Source organism: Aspergillus pseudonomiae, assembly GCF_009193645.1.
Source record: "Aspergillus pseudonomiae strain CBS 119388 unplaced genomic scaffold BDV37scaffold_49, whole genome shotgun sequence".
Taxonomy (NCBI): Eukaryota; Fungi; Ascomycota; class Eurotiomycetes; order Eurotiales; family Aspergillaceae; genus Aspergillus; species Aspergillus pseudonomiae.
In genome coordinates, this window is record NW_022476041.1 from 114555 (window position 1) to 129394 (window position 14840).

Consider the following 14840-nt stretch of genomic DNA (forward strand, 5'->3'; position numbering starts at 1 on the left):
GGGGGGGGGCGAGGTATCTTTCAGCATAACTTGGATCAAAGGTTTATTGTCCAAATTCGGCTTTCTGAACCCCCAAGAACAACAGTCTTTGTATGGGCTCACCCATATAAAACGGCCCATCTTCCTACTACACAGCCCAAATAGACATCCTACTAAACAACCATTCTGAGATCAGTCTCACGAAACCATTCCCAAATCATCTTTGAAGTCTCCATATTAGGCCTCCGTGACACATCCCCAGGAAACCCACCCCAACCACAAACTACTTACTAGTATCTTAGAGCCCTCTCTAAAGCCTAGATAATCCTACATTATAGCGAAAACCACCAACCACCATTTACAAAAAGCAAAGATGCAACTCAAACTCTGGCTCCTCATCTTCTTCGCAACATACACCCTCGCCGACGAAGAATGCAAACACAGTAATACATTCACCAAATGCTACTGGGAGGGAGGTCGCTGGTGCAACGCCAAAATCCAGATAGAGGCTAAGGGTAAACCTGGATATACGTACATGTTCTCCACGGTAAACAATAACCTGGAGGACCTTCAGGGGACTATCAGTGACGATTGCTATAAGGCATATGGGCCCAAGTGCTGGCTTGGTGGACATAGGAATTTGTGGTGTTTGTCGAAGTTCTAGTCTTGTGTGGATGTGTGGTTATAGTGACTGGGGGGATGTCGTGGGTGTTGTTTGTTTGGGTTAGGGTTGGTTAGGTGTTGTGGTGGCAAGGAAGTTACTACGGCAATGTTTAAGCCACAACTAAATAAATGAAAATAACTAATATAGATCTAAGATTTTTACCGCTGCATGTTTCATCCTAGAATCAGATAGTTGTCCTATTGTATAGTTAACAGGTCAGTTATAATTACTAGATAGTTAGCCACCAATGGAGCCCCTTTTTGACAAACTTGGCTATTGAATTGTGTATTTACTATACAAAATTTATATCTAGTTCACTAAGATCCTGGTAGAAATATCATTTCTCGCTGAATCACTTGGATATAAATCAGTTGCCCTAATCACGTTTATGTAAGAACGGGTGTCCGGGCAAGTCCGTTGATAACAATAATCACACCCTAATCAGACCCTAGGGCCTGATTTGCCTGGGTCACACCTTATAGAGCTATACCGTAGGCCCGGGCCCCAGGAGCCCTGCTGTCAGCCACGATGACATATTAATTTAGGGCTATTATCTCTCATTTCTATCGTCAGCCAGGGTTACTCTGTATACCAACTGCACCGCTAAGCTCCGACTGCCGAGAAGCTAAGGTGGTGGGGGGGGCACGGCTGGTCTATACCCTTTTGGTCGCCCCCCCTCTATGTGTCAAAAAGGGAATGATATAACTATTCATCTTGCCCCCCCAATTTTACGACTCTATCAGGTATCCAAAGGCATCTTTCAGAATGGCTGCACCAAGCAAAAGTCGGCTCAGTGTCCTAATCATCAATCCAAATACATCCACGCACATGACGGATGCATTGAAACCTATAGTGGACAACCTCGGGTTTGCAGATGTTCAATTTGACTACTTGACGGCTCCGAATGAGTCAGTCACCCTTGAAGATGGGCGTGTAATAGATGGCGTGCCGAGTATCAACTCAGGCGAGGACTCTGCTACATCGGCATTGCACTGCAGACCCTTTGTGGAGCCCCTTATTCCCAAATACGATGGGTTTCTCGTGGCATGTTATTCGGCTCATCCCCTCGTTGGAATGCTGAAGGAAGCCATCACGAAGTTCGAAAGTTCGGCCCTGTCAGGGGACTCGAAACCAAAGAGGAAGTACGTTACGGGTATCTTCGAAGCGAGTGTTCTCATGTCGCTGTCCTTGGTTGGCTCGTTTCACATGGTTGGAGGTGCGGGCCTGCACAAAACGCAATCCAAGGAAATGTTCGGAATTATTTCTACGGGCAGCATCTGGCGGGATGAGCTAAGCCGTGCTGTTGAAGCATTCCTTGTGAATTCTGATGATAATACAACGTCGACCAATCGTTTTGCTGGTGTAGAGACGACCGGTCTAACCGCCGTTGAACTGCATACCACGCCAGCCGAGGAAGTGAGGAGGAGGATCAGCGAGGCGACACGAAGGCTTATCCAGACCGCTCCACACCCGCTCACGGCAATCTGCATGGGATGTGCTGGTATGGCTGGTATGGAAGAGGCAGTCAGGGATGGCTGTGTTGAAGCTTATGGTCGGGAAGAAGGAAATCGTGTGAGGATCGTTGACGGTGTGGTTGCCGGTGCCGGGATGCTTGTTACGGCTTGTAAAGCAGGATTTTGAGGTCTGGATAGTTAGCTTTCAAGTCGTGGCAATCATGAGGTCAATGCTCCTTGTTCGGATTACAATCGACCGGTGGTTGGGGCAACTTGTTTCTTGCTTGAGTTCAAGTTGAACTCTATGAACAAGCTCGAGGTCATATTATACTCGTCAGCATCCATGTTTGGCATCTGTTCATATTCTTCTGGCCACGCTGACTTTTGACTATACATTTTTATGATTCTGAGATTTCTGAGCAGGTGATCTGAAATATAGTCTCTATAAACACAACAGTGACATGATATGCACTCTATTTGTGAGTACAGTTGAACAGCCCTTGCGCTGGCGTAAAACAGAAACGCCCTTGCTTTCGCCCTCATGGCAGAAACACTAGGGATAATATGTAGAATACACGTATTGGTTTTGGGCTCACTATTGCTATATGCATTAAATTACCTGTCAATAAATTCAGTAAAACACAATAAGAGGAGTCATGATCATCATTGAGGCACACAAGGGTCATCCTAGAGGAACGTTCATCTCTACCAATTGCAGTATAATATCAACATAGAGTTTAGTGCTATCCCCTAACTTTCAAGGATCTTTATAAGCTATATTAAATCCTATCGAGGTGGTGAGAAGCGTGGCATTTATAGCTCACCGCATGGATGTATACCTGAGGCTTCCACCACTCTAAATTGTTACCCAAAGTTTCCCCGCGGGAACGCGCTACGCGTACGCTAACCTCGACTACTTGCAGTGGTCAAGCACAAAGATGCCCAGGTACGTGCCATAACCCGACTGATCTGCTCTCAATCTCTAATTGTGAAGCACTAGCGACCGTTACTAACGAGGAGAGTAGAGAAATTATCACAATTCAGGCCGGCCAATGTGGCAACAATGGTATGGAATCCCGCGATAACACCCCAGACCACGGAACACCGTCATCGCTGTGTCGAGACGGCAAACGGACGAACCCGCGATGTATAGCTCTGCTGACAGGTTATAGTCGGCAGCCAATTCTGGCAACAGCTTTGCCAGGAGCACGGAATAAGCCAGGATGGGAACCTAGAGGAGTTTGCTACCGAGGGCGGTGATCGCAAGGATGTCTTCTTCTACCAGGTATGAAGACTGTTTGAACTGTCGTGGTCTGTGGTGCTTGCGCGTGCGTGGAGTGCTAATGAGGCGCTTTCTAGAGTGATGATACCCGGTATATTCCCCGAGCGATCTTGCTGGACCTGGAACCCAGAGTACGAGTCTACCTCCTGCGACAACGTAACGGACATACGAGCTGAGTTTAGCGGTCTAGGTCCTCAATACGATTCAAACCGGTCCGTATCGCAACATCTACAATCCTGAGAACTTCTTCGTGGGACAGCAGGGTGTTGGCGCAGGTAATAACTGGGGTGCTGGGTATTCGGCGGGTGAGAGTGTGCAAGAGGATATCTTCGACATGATTGACCGCGAGGCCGATGGTAGTGACTCGCTAGAGGTATGGTTTCGGGATATCCGAAAATGTGGAGGACTGGGGTGATCACCGTGGGCATAAAAGGACCTAGTGGCTGATGTTCGCTTTGCGACAGGGATTCATGTTTCTGCATTCTATTGCAGGAGGCACCGGGTCTGGAATGGGAAGTTTCATCTTGGAACGGATGAACGATCGATTTCCGAAAAAGCTGATTCAAACATACTCCGTCTTTCCCGATACTCAAGCGGCAGATGTTGTGGTCAACCCGTACAATAGTATACTTGCCATGAGGAGGTTGACACAGAACGCTGACTCTGTGGTACGTTTACGCTGATATTAGCGCTATCTTGGTGGCAATGACTAAAGCTATCTAGGTGGTTCTGGATAACGGAGCTCTTTCAAGGATCGTTGCCGACAGACTTCATGTGCTGCAACCTTCGCTCCAGCAAACGAATCAGCTTGTGAGTGCTCTTTAGCTCTAGAGGGGGCTCGTGTCCAGCTAATTGGTCATAGGTCTCAACTGTTATGTCTGCATCCACTACCACCCTCCGTTATCCTGGTTACATGCACAATGACCTTGTCGGGATCGTCGCTTCTCTTATCCCTACGCCACGTAGTCACTTCTTGATCACCTCCTACACGCCATTTACTGGTGACAATATTGAACAAGCCAAGACGGTCCGCAAGACGACCGTGCTGGACGTGATGCGTCGTTTGCTGCAACCCAAGAACCGCATGGTTTCAATCAACCCCAGTAAATCCAGTTGCTATATTAGTATCCTCAACATTATCCAGGGTGAAGCCGATCCCACCGACGTGCACAAGTCCCTGCTCCGTATCCGCGAGCGGCGACTGGCATCTTTCATTCCTTGGGGCCCAGCTAGTATCCAGGTCGCACTGACGAAAAAGTCACCGTACATCCAGAACACCCACCGTGTCAGCGGACTGATGCTGGCGAACCACACATCGGTGGCAACGTTGTTCAAGCGGATCGTCCAACAGTACGATCGACTGCGGAAGCGAAACGCTTTCATCGAGCAGTATCGGAAAGAGGCCCCATTCAGCGATGGATTTGGGGAATTTGATGAGGCCAGGGCTGTGGTCATGGACCTCATTGGAGAGTACGAGGCGGCGGAGAAGGAGACCTACCTTGACCCAGATTCCGGGAAAGAGAAGGAGATGGGGGTATAAGGTCAACCCCTTGTTTGTTATTTGCTTTTCCGTCTCTTCTTTCTTTCGTTCCCTTGCTGGTCTATAATTATGATTTTCCAGGTTACCCGGTGTGTTTGACTGGCATCAGGCGTTGCAATGCAGCTGTTATTCCCTCTGATAACGATAATTTGGCGTGGATGATTATTTAGGGAGAAAATGATATGAAGCTATGAACTGTAGATAGCACTCTGGTCCTTGTAAGAGTCATATTGTCCAGCATCAAGTGCTGCACGAATGAATGGATTTTACTTTGCCCACCCAACCAAACGGTGAAGTGTCCGTTCACCTTGCGCTTATCTTCACCCAAGATTGGGAAAATGATCGACTGTTCGCCTGACAGATGTGGGGAAGGACTAATTTGATATGGAGTGAGGGTTTTGTTTTTTTTCCTTTCCTTTTTTTTTTGTCTTTTGATTTCTCCGTGTGTCTCGCCACCAGGAAAACCGGGATTCCTGTTCCCCTTGACCGCTCATCAAATGTCTCAACTGGGCTAGCAAATATTCCGGGCTAGCACAAGTGACTAGGAATGGAATTGTACAGTGAGTTGTCGTGGACCTTTCTGGGTGGATAGTTGTAAGAGGACATCAGTTGTTGTCGTGCGAGAACGAGGCATTTGTGCCCAAGGTGAGGTTTTTCAAAAGAGGGGAAGACGCCTAAAAGATAATTTACCCGATTTTCTTATCTGGATCGGGGGGAAGAAGAAGATGGGGTGGAGATCCTGAGGGGTAAAGCAAGTCCGGTACGCAGTATAAAGGGTCATGGAGCTACGAGGTTTGGTAGGTTTCTCGCGTGCATCTAGCAGGTTTTATTACTATAATTATGATCCTTATTATTATTCTGCGATGATCGTGGCCGTGTGTCGATACTAGTATATACCACGGGCCATGGTGTATGGTCGGAAGTCTATCCCATTGACGCTGCAATGGGAGAGCTACTTGCAGGTGCGGAGGTCTTGGACATCAAAAAGTACTGCCAGTGCTACTAGTTAGTAGTAGCGGTCGTAGCACACACACCCTCTTTCCCAACATTCAACTGAATGTGTCCCACCCCATCCGATCTTGTCCATACTAGGAGTAGTCCTATCGCCCATCTTATGGATCGTTCTATTTTGCAACCGTACCCACTCGCCCTTGATCATGAATCATGGAGGGATGGATGATCGAGTCTCCACCCGGATTTACCGAGAGCTCATACTCCGTCCCCCAAGGTATACATCCCATGTATACGTGAACGAAGGGGCTTTCGACGCCATCCCCCTGCAAGGCATGATACCGACACGTGACCAGGGCCATCCCATGGAATCCCCTGGCACTAAGCAAGTAGACTTCACGGGACCAGTCAGGGTCACTGGATAAGGTATTGCTCGGACGAAATGCATCTGCAGCTTCAATTTTCGGGACCACGGGGGAGGCTCACTGGGTACACCGAGGGGTTTGTCTTTACCTGGTCACTTCCCAGGGTAGGTACATACATACATACCTACCTAACTACCAACTGTACATCCTGCGAGGTGATGTGCGGTGCCAGCAAGCCGGAATGGCATGCATTGGCGCTGGATAATTAATTAGGTGCTGACGGCGTTTCCTTTTATTTCTTTTCCGTGGTATTTCGAAAACACTGGATTTATATATAGATAGATAGAAAAATGGAAAAGATCAGGTGGAGGGCGTAACGTTACCTTTCACAAGCAGAGTGGATTATTGCGAGATTAATGAGAGCATCGGGCGATATGATGAGCACCTGAGGGACCGAGTCGTCGTCGTACCCCAGTCCCGGGACCATTCCTCAACTGCTCCCTCAATCAAACCACCACAAAAAGGGGAAAGGAGTACACTACTAAGGTAGAAAGGGGGCAAACTGAGGGAAATCCGATGGGAACACGTCCCAAAGTGAACTGTAATTAATTTAGAATTTTTCCTTTTATTCCCTTTTGGTTTGTCTTTTTTTTTTTTTTTTTTTTTTTTTTTTTTTTTTTTTTTTTTTTTTTTTTTTTTTTTTTTTTTTTTTTTTTTTTTTTTTTTCTTCTGAACTATTTGCCCTTCTATTTCCTGGATGACAATGGCCTCCTGGGTTTATGAAAACTTTAATTAAACCAGATAATTCAGACGGCCCGAGGATAGGCATGGAGTCTTGGGAGCCTGAACAATTTTGCCTCACTAGAGGCATGTATGTAGTCGTCGTCTGTACTATGGAAGTTTCTGGTTTCCGCTCCGGATTTGCCTCCACTCGTCAGAGTGTCCCAGAGCAGTAACTCAACTCAGTCTTTTTGGGAGACTTTAACAGAAGTCTGGGTACGGGGCTATACCGAAACAGGAGTCTGAGGGGCGCTAGCCCGAATGGGATTAAACGGCTACGACATCGGATCTGCAGTCGTACTGCGGATGGAGTCGTGACTCAGCAGGTCATGAATGAAGGCCTCGTCCATATAAATTGACTTTGACTGCGCTTTCGCCGCTCCCTCTTCATCTTTGTCTTTGCTTACCAGTCTGTTCTTCGCTTCCATTATCTTCCTCCGGTTTGTGTCCCTTCCGATTCACCCGTCTTTTGCCATCTGAACTAACAAGTATATATATAGCCTCTCCGTCCTTATCTACCTCCTTATCTACCTCCCCTTCCCCCATACCTCTCCTCCTCGGCGCTCCCATCTCCCTTCAGGACGTCCACGTCACCCATTCATAGCGACCTTACAACCTCACTCTCTTGACTCCTCAGTCATCACTACTTCCGGATTACACCGGAAATCCCGTGAGTCGCTAGCAATCGTTCACCACAAACCAGAATCCGCCTACCCCAATTCGGCGCTTATCGACCCTTCTCCGACGTCACCTCGTCCGCCTCCCTACTTGCAACCACCCGCCCAACATGGCTCCCCGCAAGCCCCGCTGCAACTTCAAGGAATGCAAGGAAGCAGCTCAGCGGATTGTCGGAGACTGCAGCTTCTGCAGTGGGCATTACTGCTCTAAACACCGAATGTTGGAAGCCCACTCCTGCACTGGCCTGGAGGACTGCAAGAAGGAGTCCCACGCCCGGAACGCCGATAAGCTGAACAGTGAGCGTACCCATGTCATCAAGGGCGTATAGATGACGCCCTGGGGTCCTCCTCTTTTACTCTCTCTCCTTTTGAAACTTTCCTTTCGGTTCTTGCATCGCCATCAGCGAAACCGTTTGATTTAGCGCGGTGTTCGATTTGATTACATCATCGCCGTTGCCGGGTTCGTCCACCGCACCCCGCCGTGGCCATTATCTTTTTTCCATTTCAAACAATATTTTTGGGTCGGGAGGTGTTTTTTGTTTCTACGCTTGGTTTTGGTATCTTTATCTTGTCTCCTGTTCCCGGTATATGCAAGGCGTTGACAGCTGTGGGGGTTTTGTTGATTATACGTTTATTTGAAGTACATTCTGCATGGGGTTGAACATCGTTTTCCGCTTTCGACCGTCCAGTGGATGGTGAGTGAGGACACGATGCGAGAACTCCCTTGACTTTTCCTTTCTACTTTTTTTTTGTCCCTACCATTCTGCTCTCTCCGGTCATACGCTTGGATAGATTGGCGGTTCGAGCTTAGGCCGTTCCGTCCCATTGGCGTGTCACATAGCCAAACGGTTTTAGGTATATACTGCATATTCCGTCCACCTATTAAACGTGTCTTGAGCAGCCAACTGCTTAGCGTAAGCGGCGTGGCCGCAGGTTAGTCGCTAGCGGGACCCAGGAGGTCTATAGCTCCGGCCAACGAGATTGCAGAACGTAGCAGTGTCATATGATTTTCACTCTCAAATTCGAGCGTGATAGACGTTATTAAGAGAGAGAAAAAAACAAGGAGCAGGAAAAAAAGAAAAGAAAAAAAAAAAAAATTAAGGATCAAAAAGGCACATGACAACCATTGCATGAGCAAATTCTACAACCCTACCATATAAAACCAAGCCAAACAAACAATAATACCCAGGATACATACATGGAACAAAGAAAGAGGAAGAAAAAGAAATGTAACTACTAATAATAAAAACTGTCTTAACCGGGTCCAATTTTCGGCCTGCGAAAAAAAAAAAAGATCAGCCCAGATGTTTCATTTCCTTCAAAACGAGGCGTGGAAAAAAGCAAAAAGAATGAGACTCGGATATGAGACAACTTACATGTCGTGATGCTCGCTCAGTCGACTCAGGTATTTGTTCAACTCTTCCACTCGCTCTTTATGCGTTTTGACCCCTTCTCGCTTGAGACGTTCTTGTAACTATGGGCTTATTGTTAGTATCTTTGTGCTCCGCTGCATGTTCGGGTTCATTGAGAAAAAGAAGATCGTAGGAAACCCTCTCCTCTCTGTCCCTCGCTCTCTGTGTGTGCAGTAAGGCAGACAAGGCAAGTCAAGGCAAACGACAGATACTATACTAACAAAAGTCCAACAACAAACACAATCCCAAGCACAAACCAACCAACCCTCTAAGAATTCACAAAAGAAAAAAGACCCCCCTTCCCCCCTTTTCATAACAAAAGAAAATAGAACACGGAAAGCAGAAAAAAGTAATAAGACAAAATAAAATAGAACTCACCCTCTTCTTCCTCATCTCTTCATACTTCCTCTCTGCCTCCGTCTTCCCAGCAGCTCCAGCACTCACCCCGGCATCAGACTCCTCATCCTGTGGGGGTAGAGAAGTGGGCGGACTCTCCTTGTCATCTACTGCCTGGGACGTGGACGCCGACGGAGCATCCTCGCTTTCTTTCTTGCTGCCGCTTTCTGGGTTGCTTTTCTTGGCTTTCTTCTTTTTCTTTTCTATGCGGCCGTCGCTCACTTTGGAACCTTTTAGTTTGAGCTTGCCGCCCCCGCCGACGGAGTATTCGTCGGCTGGCATTGTGGGCGTGGCGTGGGTTGGGTGTTGCTGTACAGGTACCTAGTAGTCGGTTTTGTTGCTTGGATGTTGGATTCATGATGATGGGGTTGGTGATTGGGTGGTGGGAGTTGGGTCATGTGACCTCGTGGATGTAATGGATATTCTACTTGGATGCGTATTTGTATGGGCTTGTCTTTGAAAATGGTATCATTATTCAGTATTTACGGATTATTTCTATGCTGGATTTGTCTTCCAACGCCAGGTTCGTAACGGTCGTGTACAGGACTAGTCAAAGGGGATCGGCCGCAAGCCCGTTCCTCGTTTGCGCGCTTCGGCTCCTGCAGCTACTGTGCTCGGCACCTTGATTCCACAGCAGTCACCAAAATGATCGGTGTGAGCGTGGTTGTGGCCGTGGGTATGATCATGCTCGTCCGTCTCCACGTCGTCGGCCTCCCCCATACCTGGCGCTGCGGGTATCAGGCTGCCAAACAAGAAGTGCTGCATGATGGGCAGTTTACCCAGGACCTCTTTGACGAACATCTTCTTCATCCCGCCTTCGATCTTGCTCCAGTTCTTGGCCCCTGAGATGTCGTCTAGCATAGGACTATGCCATCGTAGACCTTTGACCGTTTTCACACTATCAACCCACCGCACCTGGTCTAGGTAAATATACCTGTCTCCTTCTTCGTCGAGGATTACATTGTTGTGGATGGCCAACGGGGTTATGTAAGGGTGCTCCACGAGCTGGGCGGCGCCGAAAAGGAAAGGAAGGAAGTGGTAATCATCGAGACCCCAGACGCCATGAGAGCCTGCCGGTTCCAGATAATATGCGGACTGGACGTCCCGCATGAGAAGCATGTAGTTAACGTACACTCGGAACACGACCATCTCGAAGTCTGCGGTCGAGAATAGCTGCATCTGGCGCAGGCATAACAGCCACATCATGAAATTCAATTCATGGCCTGAACCGTAGTCTAAACGATCTCGTGAACCCAGGGAGTGTATGAGATATGCTGACGCTTCTTCTATGGCGGTCGCATCCTGTATACCAAGGATCTCCCGGTGCCACTTGGCGCTCTGCGCAGCGACATCGTCAAACAAGTCGCGGAAAGCAGGGTTACCAAATCTTGAGCCACCCTGGTCGATAGACGGATGTTGATTCAGAAGTGTTCGGATAGAGTCAACAACGGAGAGAATTTTGGAGACGTTGGGGGAAATCGGACGATCTTTGGTGTCTGTGGTTGCACGCCCACGAACTGAATCGGAGAGACCAAAGATGAAAGCAAGGATTAGAGAATAGGACGGCGAGGAAAGGAACAACTGATGGTCATGGTTTGATAAGATTCGGCGAACCGGACGTGCATATTGATGGGATGATAGATCGGGGGGGTTGGAAAGCGGCGGGGTGACTGGAGCCGGTTCCTTGGACGGTCGGGAAGGTAACGCTGGTTGAGACTTGCGGTTTGAACGCAGTTCTGAAAGTTTTTTGGACAGATCGATCTTGGGTTTGGGTACTCCCTGCGATGCAGAGACCTCAGATGCCATGATGAAAGGTGATGACGAGTTGATCAGTTGACTAGTGCACACCCCACACAAGAGGTTCTTTGAATGAGTAAGAGACGATCACTTGATGCGATGACATACTCTGGAGTAAGGCGGTTTGCATAGGCAGAATTCGCGCAACTCACCGAACTGACCGCCTCTGATCAGAGTTGCATGACGCCATGCCATAAGCAGTAATGGTGCCTCATGACGATCATCATGTGATCGACATGGAGTTTGGTGCTGAATGGTCAGACATTGTCTTGTATTCTGACCGCGTGATAATTATTGTTTCCGGAGGAAACTCTGCGAGCCAGCGAGTTCAGCTCGTTAGACATGCTGTTTGATTGAGGGGCAACCGAAGCGTGACAAGTTGGAGCCGTTTATGGTTACTTATTCCTTCTCCTCCTACTACTTGCTATCTGTTTGCCAGGGAAATTCGCTGGGTTACGAGATTCGGAAAGGCTCTCTAGTACCCGCGACGTCCACGGACCGAATCGAATCTCCACAAGTTTCGGGTATCTGGAAATCTAAAACCATAGATTACACGGCACCTGTCGTAGCATGCCTACCCCTGCCGATGCGAGCACGCCATCATGGACTCCTCTGATTTGACCCAATCCACCACCAAAAGCGTCAGCTCCTCCTCTCCCACGCATCGATCTTCGTCCCCCCGTTCTTCTAAGAGTCATCCGGGACGCATGTCTACCTTAAATGAGCGGGATCAACCCAATGTGGCGCCTGACCAGGACCAGCCACCGCCATTCAATGAAATCACTCCGATCGTGAGCAACGGCTCCGATAGACGAAACTATCATTCCACAGAGGGGCTGAGGAATCGAGATGCTGGGTTCGGAGACAGCCAGCCGAAACGCTCTGGCCAACGGGACACAAGGGAAGCCGACCAGCAAAACCCACCGTCCGATTCGGCAGAACCCCATGTATCGTGGTTCAGTCGAATCGCCGATAGATACGGCAGTCTGGAGCTAGAGAATAAGGGGAGTGTGGCTCGCGATCATCTGGCATTAGGTGCGTCATTCCCCCCGTTTGCCTTCGGATGGGTATTAACGATTTTATGATGGGTTGTAGAGCGAACATTCCTCGCATGGCTCAGGACATCGTTAGCGTTTGCATCTATCGGAATCGCCATAACGCAACTCTTCCGTCTGAACAGTTCAAGCTCAAGCACATCGGGCGGCGACTACGCGTCGCAAGCCCTTCCCCCATTGTTATCACCACCGTTTTATGACCCCACAGCCATGAAGGTGACTGCCACTTCCGAGCGTCTTCGGAGTATCGGTAAACCTCTCGGAACAACCTTCATTGGTGTTGCTATTGTTATTCTGCTGATTGGATTCCATCGCTACTTTGAAAGCCAGTACTGGATCATTAGAGGGAAGTTTCCCGCTAGTCGCGGCAGTATAGCGATAATTGCGTTTGTAGCCGCTGCTTTGATCATAGCCGCTTTAGTCGTCATATTAGCCATCTCACCAGGCTCTGTTGAAGCTTAGTTTTGGCGACGCAGGCGCTGCTAGTCTTTACCTTCTTTGACCAGCCCTCGATTACTTCTCAATATCTCGGCTCTTGTTCTGGTGTAACTGGAGGGTCTTAGCAAGACTACTGTGATCGAAGTTTGTAGCTCACCAAGGCAGTCTCATGTAGATACGTGTATTAGTGAATATATAATATAAAGTGGCTATGCGCGTGTGAAAGACATACTAGTAGTAAAATGTTGTGTGATTGTTCTAAATAGCGGGATAGGAGTGTAAGCCATCGTAGATCGAATGGAACATGCCATGCATGCTGTGTGAACTCATTCGCCAGCTCATTGCGACACTTTACCCTCCGACTGCAACGAATGCGGCTGCTCGAGCTCGGATCCGGACATGAGACTTTGGTGCATCAGCGTGATCATAGGACCCTGTAGTTGGGTGTACTGCACCTGCCCGCAAGGGAGCTGCATCACATCCTCCCCTGGTTAGGTGGGAAACTGTCGATATGAACACCCCATGTTTGATCATAATAATCTTAGTATGTTCCCTTTACTATTGATATATGCAGCATCTAATTTTACTTCTTCACAGCTGGAGAAAAGCCTACTGCCATACCCCCCCCGGGAAGATATAGCTCAGCTCGATGAAGAGAACCTCGAGGATACCATCAATAAACCTTCTGCAGGTTCTGCATGCACTGGAGGTAGCTGGTAACAGTACTTCTTATATGGTACAGGTGAGCTAAGTGCACGTTAATCGGGTATCAGGTGCGTTGGAAAGATACGCTCTGTGCCGTTAAGCTTCACAAGTACAGCCATGGACTCCAGACACGAATCCAAATAGTATGCCACCAGGCTTCCGGTGCCTAAGGAAAAGCCCTATGAGAGACAGTATTTGGGTATAATACAATAATCAATCTTTATGCGTCTCAAAGCTAGAGGCGCCCAGGTTTCCCGAATGCTCATCATTGATGTTTACGACTACGCCTATTAGGCTTTCCTGGAATTTTACGTCCTCGACCACGTCCCTGAGTATGAAGTTGTTGACATATTCCTTAAAGAATGTTTTGGAAAGGGTAATCAATCGAGAGACGATATGCAAGACAGCTACCTCGCTGTCCATTTTGTGACAAACGGAGGCCCACCAGTCTCTGTGAAAGCCCCGCCGAGGCGGATATTCGAAGCACGAGGTAAGTATTTATACATTGAGATATATCCTAAGATAAATCTAATGCTTATAGATGTTATATTTCCCGTCGCTGAGCGCACAGAACTTGTGAAGGAGATTTGTGAACGCTTAGATTGCTTCGCCATAGTCAGGATAAATGGTACTCCGGCCTCAGGCAAAACCACCCTTATCAATTTCACAATCAAGCATTTGATAGAAGATCCTTGGACAGTATTCATGGATATCTATTTATCGATGAAGCTCAGGAGTCATATGCTGATAGGGAGCTACGGGCTGGATTATTCAAGGCTGTCGGACCATTTTCGAAGTGTCAGGTCCTGCTTTTCACATGATATGGCTCCCCTAATAGGGTACTTGAAGGATCCGATAATGCGAGGTTCACAAAAACCCCGATGATACTATGGCACCAGATTTCAAGCCGGTTGGTCTACTCATGAGTAAATACGAGAGTATGAAACTTGTAGAGGGTTGGATGAAGCACCGCCTCTCATCAATATCTACTGGAGTTGGAACAGAAGACTTCAAGTATGGTGTCTGGCAGGTCACTCGTGGCCACGCGGGATTGATCCATATTCATACATCTCGTGACGAGACAATTAGACAATCACTTTTTTTCATGTCGTTCCGGAGATGCATAAATGATTCATTATCCAGAGGATTCAGTATTCGCATGTGACCGGCTAGGGTAAGACATTCTGTTATAGATATGGAGTTACCGCAACGTGGTCGACTGACAATGAATGCTCCCGAGGGTGTGACGCTTTGCAACTAGCATTTGCTCTAGTATAGCATGTTTCCCACTATCAATGACTCAAGGATTCTAAGATGGTGGAAGATCATGTCAGCTGATGGTGCA

General features: G+C 48.0%; 4 protein-coding genes across 4 annotated transcripts; 2 read left to right on the plus strand and 2 right to left on the minus strand.

The window, feature by feature from the left end:
• Positions 1-1408: 1408 nt before the first annotated feature.
• BDV37DRAFT_272758 (gamma-tubulin mipA) lies at positions 1409-4919 on the plus strand (the record flags this gene model as incomplete). The annotated part of the gene is made up of 7 exons (XM_032084934.1): positions 1409-2144; positions 3270-3382; positions 3457-3510; positions 3570-3752; positions 3844-4047; positions 4103-4189; positions 4242-4919. 7 exons carry the CDS (start codon positions 1409-1411, stop codon positions 4917-4919), a joined length of 2055 nt encoding a protein of 684 aa, XP_031939918.1.
• A 3834-nt stretch (positions 4920-8753) lies between these two features.
• Positions 8754-9914, minus strand: BDV37DRAFT_155796 (DUF1754 domain-containing protein). Its single transcript, XM_032079068.1, has 3 exons — positions 9483-9914; positions 9069-9166; positions 8754-8968 (listed from the first exon to the last, which is right to left on the minus strand). The coding sequence occupies exons 1-3, from the start codon at positions 9780-9782 to the stop codon at positions 8947-8949; spliced, it is 420 nt and encodes a 139-aa protein (XP_031939919.1). The 5' UTR covers positions 9783-9914; the 3' UTR covers positions 8754-8946.
• Positions 9915-11603, minus strand: BDV37DRAFT_155765 (serine/threonine-protein phosphatase 2A activator). The gene has a single exon (XM_032079066.1). It carries the CDS (start codon positions 11304-11306, stop codon positions 10047-10049), a length of 1260 nt encoding a protein of 419 aa, XP_031939920.1. The 5' UTR covers positions 11307-11603; the 3' UTR covers positions 9915-10046.
• Positions 11604-13023, plus strand: BDV37DRAFT_155766 (uncharacterized protein). Its single transcript, XM_032079067.1, has 2 exons — positions 11604-12332; positions 12393-13023. Exons 1-2 carry the CDS (start codon positions 11900-11902, stop codon positions 12812-12814), a joined length of 855 nt encoding a protein of 284 aa, XP_031939921.1. The 5' UTR covers positions 11604-11899; the 3' UTR covers positions 12815-13023.
• Positions 13024-14840: the final 1817 nt, after the last annotated feature.

Coding starts and splice junctions, on each gene's coding strand:
- BDV37DRAFT_155766 (XM_032079067.1), top strand. CDS start 11,900: ATGGACTCCTCTGATTTGACCCAATCCACCACCAAAAGCGTCAGCTCC. Junction 12,333..12,392: donor TCGCGATCATCTGGCATTAG/GTGCGTCATTCC, acceptor GATGGGTTGTAG/AGCGAACATTCCTCGCATGG.
- BDV37DRAFT_155796 (XM_032079068.1), bottom strand. CDS start 9,782: ATGCCAGCCGACGAATACTCCGTCGGCGGGGGCGGCAAGCTCAAACTA. Junction 9,167..9,482: donor AAGAGATGAGGAAGAAGAGG/GTGAGTTCTATT, acceptor ATAAGCCCATAG/TTACAAGAACGTCTCAAGCG. Junction 8,969..9,068: donor CTGAGCGAGCATCACGACAT/GTAAGTTGTCTC, acceptor TTTTTTTCGCAG/GCCGAAAATTGGACCCGGTT.
- BDV37DRAFT_155765 (XM_032079066.1), bottom strand. CDS start 11,306: ATGGCATCTGAGGTCTCTGCATCGCAGGGAGTACCCAAACCCAAGATC.